At 41.7% G+C, this 13,744-nt stretch overlaps 1 protein-coding gene across 3 annotated transcripts in view; it reads right to left on the bottom strand.

Moving 5' to 3' along the window:
• PHF21A (PHD finger protein 21A) overlaps positions 1 to 13,744 on the bottom strand; it is a 312,010-nt gene that overhangs the window by 197,027 nt on the left and 101,239 nt on the right. For all 3 annotated transcript variants that reach the window (XM_032775109.2, XM_032775102.2, XM_032775108.2), the window contains exons 3-5: positions 8,268 to 8,422; positions 2,659 to 2,691; positions 218 to 283 (exon numbers count right to left, since the gene is read on the bottom strand). In XM_032775109.2, coding sequence (XP_032631000.1) covers positions 218 to 283; positions 2,659 to 2,691; positions 8,268 to 8,321 — 153 coding nt within the window. In that variant the 5' untranslated portion in view covers positions 8,322 to 8,422. The remainder of the gene's footprint in view (positions 1 to 217; positions 284 to 2,658; positions 2,692 to 8,267; positions 8,423 to 13,744) is intronic.

Below are 13,744 nucleotides of genomic sequence, written 5' to 3' on the forward strand. Positions count from 1 at the left end.
GAATGCTTTCTTGACACATTTATCAATCCAGGCCAACAGACAGACTAGTCTGTTTGTTCAACCTCCATTTACTTGTCCTTATTTTTTGTTGTGTTAGAGAAATTAAACAAAACCCCAAAACATCTGACTGCCCATACTTACATCCACACAGAGAAATTTAGCAGCTCTCTTGGAAGATGAGAGCAGAACATGGTGTTAAAAATATCCGTTTCCCTACCTGTTTCTCACTCAAAGCTGTGATTTTGGCTTGGAGTTCATGAAGCTGTTTCTTCAAATCAGCATTCTAATCAGAAAGAAAAAATATCTGTGAGAAAGATATTTCATTTGCTAACACAATAGTAGCAGGACTTCTTGCACAGTGTACTTCAAATAATAAAGCACCTCTGGACATACCACCAATCAGATTACACAAATGGCCAAGTAGAGACTTATTCAAAAGTCATCTGGTGCAATAATCATTAGTGGATTTTTCCAGTGTTCAAAAAAAAGTTTGGGAGGAAGGAAGAGGTGTGGCTCAGTTTCAAAGGAGTGAGTTGAAACATTCCTGGGTGCTTCACAATATGCTGTAACAAGGTTAATTTGTATATTACTGTATTTTCAGGTCAGAGAAGCCAGAAGGAAAACTGTTTATCTTAGGGATTTCTATAGTACTCATCCCATACTACTTAAAGTACTGTCTCACCTCCATTACTCATTCAGTGACAGACAGACAGACAATTGACTGTCAAGGACTTCAGTAACCATATCTATCTATTAGTAGGAATTAAACAACCATGCACTCCAAATGAGAGGTGGAATATATCTACTACATCCTCTTCCCCCCTTTTCAATACAATTGTGTATGTCTTTTTACACCTTAGCTTATATTTAGAAAAGTTGCAACAGTTGCAGCAGCCTTAACAATGCGCCACTCATGTTAGCAATTTGCCTACAAGGGCATTTTCTCAAGTTTAAGATTCTGAGAGCCATAAACAACTCACTGTACAGGATGTGACAGGGAACTTGTTTTTTATTTACTAAATCTAATAAAAATACAAAGAAAAAAATCAAACCAACACACACACACAGAGAAAATGTGCTTAACAGCTTCAAAATCTTGTTTTGCATAAATCTCCCTGCATGTTTCTTCTTCCATTTTCTCCTCATCCAATCTCCTTCTATGTCAAGTCATAGCTCACCTAGACTGTAGACTCTGTTGATAAGGGGCCACATATTATTTCTGTAAAATGGCATGTACACCTTCAGTACTATGTAAAAACATGAAACCAACAAACCTCTATTACTACTACAGGGACTACCATTCTCAGAATAACTTCCACACCTTTACATTCCTCCACACAACTTTGAAATGCATCCTAATCCTGACCTACAATCCCTTCTAGTCCTAGGATACCATAAAGCTGCAAAAGCTATTTCAAATTTTTACTCTCAGCCCTCCCTTGCTGTTCCAATACTGGACCACTTCACAGTTCATTTCTGACCTGCAGCATCCATGCCGCTAAAACAGAAATGTCTTGCTCCAGTGTCTACTCATCAAGCACATACTCATATAATGCAAATTATAGAAGATAGCAGAAGTGCATTTGTTGGGCTCAATTCAGACACAGAGAAGAAAGATTTAAAGCAGTGAGGGGAAAATATTTGCACCACTAGGCGAAGCACTGACTTAGTTTCTCAAAGTGATTTTAGGGTTGGCAAAAAGCCAGGTTAACTGTCCTGGAAACTAAAGTCCTCTATTTGCAGAGCAGATGTAGGCTTCTCCTGCTCTAAGCTTCTCCTGCTCTAAGCTTCCTCCTTTGCTAACACGCCTTAAACCCTGTCCTTAAAAGCCTATTGCTAGAAACAGGATGGGAAGTTTAAATGTGCATGGCTAATTTGGTCATTAGCTTCTCTCATAAGATGACAGACAAATTCTGTCACCTTCTACACTCTACATTACTCTACCCTAGCGCACATTTTTTCTCTCATTCTTACTACTTGCCTTTGTGCCCCTGGCATGTACCCAAGAAAACCACCTCCCCACTTCTTTTTGTGCCTTTTCCATTATGTTTCCTTCCACGGTGCCCCTATTCCTGGAACTCTTTCACTCTTTTCAAATCCCTCATTGCAACTCAGTTTAGTCCATCAATGTACATCAACTCATTTAAACAAACCAAACAAATGCAACTGCATATTCTAAAACAGCATCTTCTTCTAGTTGACGAATGAACTGTGTCTTAATTTTGCAGATTCCTTGGAACTGGGCCCTCATCTTCCCTATTACTTGTACAGACTGTTACCAATGCTTAAAAAAGTCAATTAGTGCCAAGTGTGGTGGAAGTGTTTATGCTGTGGAAAGGTATCCACCAGCCACTGAACTGAGACCAACGACTCATTTCAAACAGGTCAAATAACCATTAGATAATAAACTGCAGTTATTACTGACTTAGGTTGAATTTAAAATATTGGCAACATGGAGTTGAAAGGTTCCTTATCCTATTATTAATCCCTCAGCTATCCAATATTCCCCATTTATTTTTAAAATGTATAACTTGCAAAGAAAAAGAAAGCATTACTTTACCATGGCAGTAGATGATGAGCAAATAAACAACAGCAAACAAGAGGTCATGAACTTAGTTTAAGTAATAAAAGCAGTATAAAACAAAATACATATTTTACCTGTGGATCTTGCTTCATTTGGGCAACCAGTTTCTAGAAAGAAAGGGAGATATTCATCAATACATTACAGGGTTCAATCAAGGTTGGGTTTATTGGACAGTTTATGTAATGGCCCTGATGAGAAGTTGGAATTTAAAGAAGACATCCTGTACTTAAAAAAAAAAAAAAAAAAGCAAGATTTAGCTCATCACGAACCCAAATTATTTTATAATTCACAGAAACATTGTATTTAATGTAATGAGACATCCCCATTAATTCTATAGTCAGCCTGTCACATTTCATATTTAGCTGAAGGATGTTACTACGTTACTTCTTTTTTAAGCAGTTCCTGCAAAAAAGATTCCCTTTAAGGACAATTTAAGCCAGCTGGGTAACCTAATCAAATAGCTGTGTCTTCTCTAAAACTGCTGCCTTCTTTGCCCACAGCCATAAGGAATACTGAACAGACTGAACTACTTCAGATACAATAGCTGTTTGTTTGAATAAATCAAATGCACCACATTTTAGGCAGTAAGGAACTGCTTGTGTGTTGGTTTGGCTGGTACCACATGAGACCCTCATGTTCAGAAGAGACTTTTCCACTTTCATCCCTTGAACTGGCAGTGACTGAGATCATCACTGATGAAATACCCCCCACATCCAAGGGGAAGTAGACAGCTGGTTACACCATTCACTGCTGTTCCTCTTTCAGTTCCTTCAGGCAGTTGCACAAGGGTGCTACTTATATAGCTAAGCAAGAGGGAGGTTATCAGGATTTTACTAAGGAAAACCAGAAGCCCAGAATGATAAGGCACGATAAATCGAACAACGCAAATTCCTGTTTCAATGGTGGCCATTTCACCACATCAAATTATTCATCTGTGAATCTGAAGGGGACATGGTAAAGTCCACACTTGCTTCCCTATCCCCTTATAAGAAAAGAAAAAAAAAGTGAGAAAGAATCCAGAATATAAACAGATCCATTATTACACTGCATTTCACACACGTCAAATTGCTTGAAAAATTATGTTATCTTTCTTAAAGATTTCAGACTTTATTTGTAATTAAAATAAATAACAAATACAAATAAATTTGTAAAGTCTCCTTTCATACCCTAAAAAAAGGGCAGATAGCAGACATGCCACTTTAGTCATGCAGAGAAGCGAATATCTTCCCAAAAGTTTATATTCTTGACCCATTTTCATCTGCTCCTCAGTGCTCAGTACCTCAGATAAAGTTATGTTAAAATAACTGCTAGTTTTTAATATACATTGTATTTAAAATTTGGAGACAGATTATTTTCTCACAACTTTTCATAAGACAACTTGCAAAAGTCAGTTTGACTATAAACTCTCTCTCATACAGCATTAAGTATCAGCAAATATTAGTAAGTTAGGATCACAATACTGCACCATCCTCCAAGTAGGCAGGAGTTCAGTGTGAGAGAGAACAATGGAAGCTGGGCTCAAGTTGTTTAAAATATTTCTTTTCTCCTTTTCCTACAGATGGGGAGAAGGGAAGAGGTAATCCAGGCCCTCCCATTAATCTGCCCCAAGAATACTAGTGGAGATCAATTCCTCTGTGAGGACAGACAAATGCAACTACCTTTGAAGCCCCTCAACAATAACAAATGAATTAACAAGGGCAAGGTGCTTTAGAATGAAACCAAGTACTGCCTTCCACACAGCAGCTGAAAGCACTACTTCATAGAATCAGAGAAGCACAGAAATGTAGGGCTGGAAGGGACCTTGAGAATCATCGAGTCCAGCCCTCTAGGCTGTGGCAGGACCAAATAAACATAGACCACCCCTGACGGGTGTTTGTACAACCCTGTTTTTAAAAAACTCCAATAATGGAGATTCCACAACCTGCCTTGGAAGACTTTAGTTAGAAAGTTTTTCTTAATAGCTATCCTAAATCTCCAATGCTGCAGATTCAGCCCATTACATCTTGTTCTACCTTCAGTGAACATGGAGAACAGTTGATCACCGTGTCCTTTTTGTAACAGCCCTTAACACATCTGAAAACTATCATCAGGTGCCACTTGGTCTTCTCTTCTCAAGACTAAACATGCTCAGTTTTTCCCCCTCATAGGACAGGTTTTCTAAATCTTTTACCATTTTTGTGGCTCTCCTCTGGACTCTTTGCAATTTGTCCACATCTTTCCTAAAGCAAGGTGCCCAGAACTGCATACAGTACTCCAGCTGAGGCCTCACCAGTGCCGAGTAGAGCAGGACAATTATCGTCCATGTCTTACATATGACAATCCAATTAATTCACCTCCGAATGATATTAGCCCTTTTTTGCAGCTGCATCATGTTGTTGACTTCAGTAAGATTCTTTATCCCTTCAGAGTGAAGGATAATTGAGTCTCAAACCTGAAGCATCTTTCCATTTGCAAGAAGTTATGATTCCCACTAGTGGCAGCCCTGTCCAGGACTTATTTCTGTAAGACTTTTGATCATTAGTACAGTGGGTGGTGCAGGAAAGGAGGGGAGAGTCAGTCCTAATGAGTTTAAAAGGCTACAATCATAAATATAAAATGGGGAGATGCAATGAAGGAAAAAAAACACCTAGCACATTAAAGTGAGTTTATTTTAATAAATGTCTCCTTAATATAATCACAATATTCATTTTCATATAACAGAATACTATAGCTGCCACAGGTAAGCTGCAGAATAAAGAGGTTGGAAGGTTGTACAATATGAAAAAATTTGACAACCACTAATTTCATATATTTCTAGATACGCATACATGTCCCCATCAGCAACATGGGCACAGGGAATGAGGAAAAGGAGGAATTTGTACAGTTAACTTAAATTTAATGAAGCCATCTGAAAGAGAAATCTGGGGAGTCAAAAAACTGATGAACAAAGATGACATGATGAAGGACAAATCACTCAGTGACACATAGTGCTGGCTTCTGAGTGTGCTATATTTATATTGTACCTTTTGCTGAAATACAAAATATTACCAATATATATTTCTATGCAGGATTTTTCTTAAATCAAAGTTATAGTACATAACTTACTTTTCCAATACACTGCCTAATGTCACTCTCCATTTGAGCTGTACAGCAGGAAACAACCATGAAGTTTCCTGAACTCCATCTTTACTTTGTTACTGACACACCTATATGCTCCTGAAAAAGTTACCTTTTAAAATGAAAGTGAAGACGGGGGCAAAGTCCTTTAGGCCAATTTCTTCTTTTATGGCGAGATGCTAGAGAGACACTTCCATAACTAGGGCTGAAATAAACCTTCTGCTATAATGACACCTCTGACTTTGCCAAATCAAAACCAATTTGCCTGAAATCAGTCTTAGTTCAGGGTAGAATTTTTTGGGAAAGCCTAAGGCACATTGGACACAAAAAATAAAATAAAAAATAAAAATAAAAAAAATAGATACATGGGTCCATTTTTTGAAAATAATTTTCTCTTCCTAAACATTATCCAACTTCTTAAAGAAAAACACACTACAAAACATTAGTAGACCTATACCTAAAAATATCAGTTGCCTTTAGTAAGTACTGGTACCTTTGAGCAATTCAGGGAGAGTTTGGAATATATGTAGGACACAATGTGAAAACAGCATTCTGAACACTGCATATCAGTTGGCACATATTCTAAGAAACATGCACAGGCCTGATGCATGCTTCATAACCCTGCAACAGTGCCATGGGCCATTAAGAAAGCATTCAGAACCTCAATACAAAACTTTATGGACTCCACATGGAAGATAAGGACCTTCAAATTCCTGAGCAGTACTGTTATAGAGCATCCACCCCACACTTGCATGTAAGGGGTTAATGGTGCCATAGGGAGGCTGTGCAAAAAGCAGCCAATCAGAGCAGGGCTGCAAGGAGCAGCCAATCAGAGCCTTACAGGCCCATATAAAGAGAGCTGCAGAACAAAACAGGTTCAGTTGCTCCCTGGAGCTCAAAGAGGAAGACCTGGCTGCCTTGCAGGAAGAAGGAGTGCCAGCACTCTGGACAGAGCAGTACTACTACCGGGGAAGCTAGAGAGAGCTCCTGGCTGGTGGCTAAGACTGGCATGCCGAGGATCTGAGGGAAGGGTGAAGAAGGTGCTGGAGCTGTGGAGAAGTGGCCAGGAAAATGTACTAAGAGGTTGGAGGGGATGCAGCATGTGGCTGGCATCTACAGGGTCCCTGGGCCGGAACCTGTTATAGTGGGTGGGCCCAGGTCCCCCCACATACAGTGAGACACTGGTTGGACTGGCTCCTGGAAGGGGGAGCGCAGTGTGTGGGGCATGGAAGGAGGACTGTGTCATGAAGAAGATGCCGTAGTCCTTGGAGTGATGCGGATCCAGGAGCAGGAATGACAGTGGGTGAGGAAGACTGGGAGCAGACATACTGACCTGCAGAGCTGATTGCCAAGATGACCAGCAAGAGGTGCTAGTATGATGAGTGGAGCCCCATCACAACCACATAATACTAATCTGCAATTCTGGAAGCTGGCATCTGCCTTTCTTTAAATGATCCATCTGCTCCCAGTAAAAGGCCTCAGGGTCTATCAGAATGCATCTAAAGCTAGAATACAGGAAAGGCTTGAGTTCTGTTCCACACTCTTCCATGTTTTGGTCTTAACACTTCATAAACTTTATTCAGTTAGAGCTCACAACATCCCTGTGAGCTAGACAAATATAATCATCCTCATTTTACTGATCTAGCCATTCACGTATTATGCTTATCGTGGTAGCTGACAAAAACAGAAGTGAAGAAACTTGCTCACAGCAAGTCAGTGTCAGAGCTAAGTTTACAGTTCAAATTTTCTACAAACTTCATCACAGAATCCCACACACATCTCATTTTACTCACGTAAAAGTAGCAGCAGTTCTCACATGTCCCTCAGAGATACTCACATGGTTAGTTGATTTTATATTAATTTAGTATTTTGAAAAGATAACACTACATTATGGCAGTAACTCCATAGTTATGGTTGTGACCTTACCTTATATTTGAAAAACCATTTTGATACACCTCCACTTACGTTTCTCAAACCTATACCAATCTAACTAAAATTAGCCTTTCCGTTTCATCGCAAATAAGTAACTGATTTTTATTGTCATTTACCATCTAACAGACAAAGCTTAAGCATCCTAACACTACAAAATAAATATTCTTCTTGAGCTCAGGTGAAAGGAGGCTGTTTCTGCAGCCAAAAATCTTGGGTTCTATTTAAAATACCACTCGAGTGGCTTTCACCCTGGTGTCTAAGCCCCAGCTGTATCAGCATTCAGCATGTTCTCACTAGAACACATCTCTCCATGATTCCAGGATTTTCTCCCTATCCCTCATGTTGTGTACGTGCCTTTAGACCAAATAAAGACCTTTCAGCCAAAATTCACTGAAAATGCCCTCTTTAGATTGTTTCCTCAATGCTGAAGAATGTCATTTAAAAAAAAAAAAAAGAAAAAATTCAGACCAATGGATTTATGAAGTATTTACTGGCATAAAGAAGCCACAGATGGTTAAACGGAAAGTTTAAAGTGTAAAGTTCTATAGCAATTTCAAAACTTAACAGGCTATTGCTATACCTGACCTCTTAGGACTACCATTACTTGCACTAAAATGTATGAGAAGAAAACTAAGAAATAAAGAATAAAACTTACCTGGTGAACCTGAATTTCCACTTTCAGAGCCTCCTGTAGAGTCTGCAACTCCATTCTCTACCTTCTCCACTCTTTCTAGCTGTCTCTTTACTAATTCCACAGTGCGTTCAGTCTCTGGCTTCAGAAAATGAAAGTTCCTTTTCTCCACACTATTGCTGTAGAATAAAGTTTTTATTTTATGGTTAACAGAAGCCAGAAATTAGGTAGTTTTTAAAAAGCAGTTATACTATAATAAAAAACATGAATACTGAAATCAAATAGACCAGGGGTCAGCAACCTTTCAGAAGTGTGTGCCAAGTCTTTGTTTATTCACTTTAATTTAAGGTTTCGCGTGCCAATAATACATTTTAAACCTTTTTAGAAGGTCTCTTTCTATAAGTCTATAATATATAACTAAACTATTGTATGTAAAATAAATAAGGTTTCAGAATGTTTAAGAAGCTTCATTTAAAATTAAATTAAAATGCAGAGCCCCCCGGACTGGTGGCCAGGACCTGGGCAGTGTGAGTGCCACTGAAAATCAGCTCGCGTGCCACCTTCGCACCCATGCCATAGGTTGCCAACCTCTGAAATAGACCATCTTTCATAATAGCATCTGAATCTAATTTGCAGATGATCCTTGCAAACATAAGGAACATAACGGATTCCCAAAGGCGGCTTTCCTTCTGATCTTTTAACCTGACCTGGAAACTTTCTGAACTCCTGAAAATTGGCATTCTTGCTTTCTGTGTTTAAGTTTGCAGGCAGACATGTTTGCCTACAAATGCTCTACTAGAACAGAATATATATTCACAGTGCTGCACGAAAGGGATTAAAACATATCTTCCCATGACATTCTGTCAATCTTAATAACCCACACAGACCTCATGTACACATGGGAATAGCCCTGATTCAGTAATCTGTTGCACTGCACTAGTGTTAATGAGAACAAGACAGAATATGGCACTAACTAAGCTCACTAGAGTTTCAAGCAGAGGTAAACTCAGGTTACCTCAATTTATGCAAAACACAATTTGCCCTTTTCTACCCTTAGGGGTCAGCACCAGCACAGCTCCACTGGTTACAGGCCACCAATTACTGAATCAGGGTTATTCCTGATCGTTCGTAAGTAAAGCCTCAGTCTCAAATGAATAGGATATTCATATTCTCTTCCTCCCTGACATAGGCTGGCTGGCCCTCTAAACGGAGATTGGTTCAGCCTGGCCGCGATGGATCGACTACCACTCCCCCCAGACAACCCTGATTGTCTGGGTGTCAGGTGACTCCATTTAATTAATCACACTCAGACAGGGAGGTAAGAGTTGGGCAATTTCCATAAAGGGCTGGGAGAGTTCAGCTGGGGAGAGAGCTGCAGAAAGAAGGTTGCCTCTTGTGAGGGCTCTGATTGGAGGAGGGCAGCAGGGGAGAAGCAGACTCCTGTGGCAGAACCAGAAAAAGGCCAATCCCCAGGCAGATGACCTGGAAATGGACTGGAAATACAGACCTAGACTGAGTGAAAGACTCCAGGGAAGAAGCCCTGAGGGTCATCACTCAGAACAGGGTAGAAGGGTAGCCCAGGAAAAGCAGAAGACCCTTTTGTTTTTTATGTTTTCTTTAGACTAGAGACTGCTACTTGACAGAGCATTCCTAGGCAGGCCACTTATCTGGTATTAAAATTGATAGTCCTGCTTTTCTAGGGTTTGTCCTCTTCCAGCACTCAGGTGTGTATTTGTCTGGTATCAGACGTCGGACACCATTTTGAAGAGCATGCTGCTCCACCCCGACGACTGTGACCTTGTACACAAGGTCTTAAAAACAGTACTCCCATGTGGCGTAACCTCATGCGCTTGCATCCGAGATCACGCTGTATCAGGGGAGCCTTTTAAAAAGTTTTAAAAAATATTTACTCTAAAATCTTCAGAACTCATTATGTATCTAATCTCCGTAGCCATTATTGACGCATCAGGAGTTACATACTACAGCATACTAGGATATTACGATAGCTAGGATATTTTTTAAATCTTTTTTTAAAGTAGAAAACCTTTATAATGGGATTTTTTAAAGAGACACTGCCAGTTTAGCTTAGGTCATACATTTTAGCTTTCAAAAATACCCAAGAACTATTAAAAGAGTGATTTTTTTAAATAAAAAATTTGAACGTTTTAATTTAAACTGGATATTCCAATTAAATAAAATACAGGTCTATTTTAAAAAATAAACCTATTTAAAATTAAATTTAAAATTGTGACAGCCTGTGTTAAGGCCTAAATTTACTATAATACATTGTATGCAGTGTTGTAGCAGCCATCTCAGGCCCAAGATACTAGAGAGAGAAGGTGCGTGAGTTAATAGCTTTTACTGAAGGATTAGCGCTGCGTAAGCTCAAAAGCTTGTGGCCTGGTCTACACTTCGCGTTTATACCAATTTTAGCAGCGTTAAACCGATTTAACGCTGCACCCGTCCACACAACGAGGCCCTTTATATCGATATAAAGGGCTCTTTAAACCAGTTTCTGTACTCCTCCCCGACAAGAGGAGTAGCACTGAAATCGGTATTACCATATCGGATTAGGGTTAGTGTGGCCGCAAATCGGCGGTATTGGCCTCTGGGCAGTATCCCACAGTGCACCACTGTCGGATTCCGAGGTGGGGGGATATCTCAGCCAATGGCTATGGGATTCTGCGACAGGAAGATGGGAGAGTACGAGCGAGCTTGCAGGAGAGCACATCAGCACTCCATCTCTCCAACAGCCAGGAGCTTTTTTCTCAACCCAGACGGAATTACCCTCACCCTCCAAGCCAGTAGCCCAACATGAGCCATGGAAACGACCTCTGGTGAGTTACTTGGTAAATATAAAACATGGTTTAAACGCAACGGTTTTTTAATTGAATTTTGATTGCCCTGAGGACTTGGGATCATTCGTGAGGCCAGTACTTATGGAAAAGTTGTTGCATGTCTGGGGATGGAGCATGAATATCCTCCCAGGGACATCTCATGAAGCTCTGCTGGCAAGTACTTCCAAACTTTGCAAAGGTTCTGGGCAAGCTGCCTTTTCCTCACCTGGTTGGACACTTGACCACCGCCAGTGCATGTAGCAAGTAATCTGTATCATTGCATGACAAAGCCTAGCTGGCTATGGTCCAGGTGATTGCTGCATTCAAGCAAAATCCCGTTTTTCTTGCTGTGTTATCCTCAGGAGAAGTGATATCGTTCGTGGTAAGTGTAATTCCAGGAATTTAATTAAGGGAACGAGATACCCATTCCTACTTGGGTGTTTGCCTGTTGCTTAAAAGAATCTCTCCTTGAGGTAGCCAGCGGGGGAGGGGGAGGGGGGTATGCACGTTGAGGACTTTTTCGCATTTGCTAGCGCTCTGTACCAGGGCTGGGGAGGGGGGATAGCTATCTTCATCACCAGCGACGCGTCGGGGGGAGGGTAAACGATCATGCCCAGAAATTGGATGGGGGAGCGGGGGTTTCTGCTGGCTCATGTTAATAGAAAGAAGCAGCACTGAACTGCGATTGCTTGGCTATGGAAAGGAGGGCACTGTGTATATGAAGGTGCCAAGCCGAAAGACAATGCTTACCATGACCGCGATGCAGCTGATTTGCTGCCCGACCTGGTCTGGAGTCTCTAACACCAGTCCGGCAGCATTCAATATAAGATGCAAAATATGCGACTTGTAAGTGAATCACATGTGTATGTGGTGATATAGTGTTGTTCACTGTGAAAAGTAAAACCCTTTGTTTGATAACATGTTCTTTTTAAATACCTCTCTCCCTTTTTTACCCTTCTCATGCAGCGCAAATTTTTCAAGCCTCCCTACTCCATGCCAAAGGATTCAGATAGCGGAGGAAACAAACTGCGACGACAAATGTTCTCGGGAATCATGGAAGTAACCCTGCAATAAAGAGCTCATTCTGATTGAGTGGAGATCGTGTCAACAGCCAAGTATACTCATGAAGAGAGGGACCAAACGTGACGGAGAGGAGGACAACGTGATGAGAGGGGGCGGCAGAGATCAAGAGGAGGAACAGTGGATGCAACCCTGGGGCTGCTCGGTGATCAAAGCTGAATTCTCTGCCGAGTTGTGGAGTTCAGGAACAGCCAGCAGGGTCACAGAGTGCCGCTGCAGGCACCTGCTTAACCACTCACACATCACTCATGTTCCATATCTCCTCACCCAGAGTGTAAGAACGCGTGAAGGGAAGCTTCGTGCTACCCACCACTCCACCCCATGGACAGCCAACCAAACAGCAGTCATTACTTTAATATTTTTTAGTGCCTTTCCTTCCTCTTCTCGCTCCAACCACACGCCCTGGATACATCGACTTAGTCTCTCTCCTTTTTATAATGACTTTTTAATAAAGAATACCTGATCTTTTAAACTGGATCTTTATTCGCTTGATAAAAGCACTGTAATCAAAGGGAGAGGGTGGGTTGCTTACAGGCGAGTCATCAAGGGGTGGGGTTATCAGGGGAAACACACACAACAGTCACACTACCCTGGCCCGCTGATGAAATCTGTTCTCAAAGCTTCTCTGAGGCGCACACACTTTCGTGTGTGCTTTCTAACGCCCTGGTGTTTGGCTGCGCGTAATCAGCAGCCGTGTTGCCTCAGCCTCCACCACCGCCGCCAAAGTCTCGCCCCTTACTCTACAGAAGATTGTGGAGCACCACAGCAAGTCAGCATAACAATGGGACATTGTTGGCTGAGGTCTGAGCGAGTCAGTAATGTGCCCAGCGGCTCTTTAAACGCCAAATGCACATTCTACCACACCATCTGCACTTGCTCAGCCTGTTGAAATCGACGTTCCTGACCACTGTCCAGGCTGCCTGTTATGGCTTCATGAAGCCATGGCATCAAGGGTGAGGCTGGGCCCAGAGATAGCTACAGGCATTTCAACATCCGACTGTTATTTTCTGTCTGGGAAGTATTCCCTCGCTCAGCCGTTAAACAGAGTAGTGTTCCTGAAGACGCAAGCGCATAACCTTCCTGGCCATCCCTACGGCGGATGTTGGTAGAAAACGTCGCTTGGATCCACCAGTGTTGCAGCATACCACTGTGAAAAGTACCTCCGCGTCTACATACTCGGTGACCCCAGTGCTGCTGGGCAAGATAGGATAGTGTTCCTCTATTCGGCCCCTCCCCCATCACACAGTTACGGGACCCTCTGAGCAAAGCCACCACTCGTGACTGCACGGCGTTTCCCAGAGTCAACCAACTTACGTAAGCAGAGCAATGATTGCATTTGGGTACCACCATCCAGCAGCCCCCACAGTAAGATTCTCACTCCACAATTGATTCCCGACTGATCGTTAGCATGCCTGCGTCTGCAAGCTCCAGAGGGCTATTGTCACTGCTTCTCCACTGTGAGACGCTGCTCTCACTCTGGTATTCATGCGTTTCGGGCAGGGGGAAAAGCAAGTCACAAAGTTCCCAGAAAGTGCCCTCTTACGCACGCGAAAGTCTCGCAGCCACTGCAGCATCATCCAGCCG

The sequence above is a fragment of the Chelonoidis abingdonii genome, chromosome 4 (genome assembly GCF_003597395.2).
Source record: "Chelonoidis abingdonii isolate Lonesome George chromosome 4, CheloAbing_2.0, whole genome shotgun sequence".
NCBI classification, from domain to species: Eukaryota; Metazoa; Chordata; order Testudines; family Testudinidae; genus Chelonoidis; species Chelonoidis abingdonii.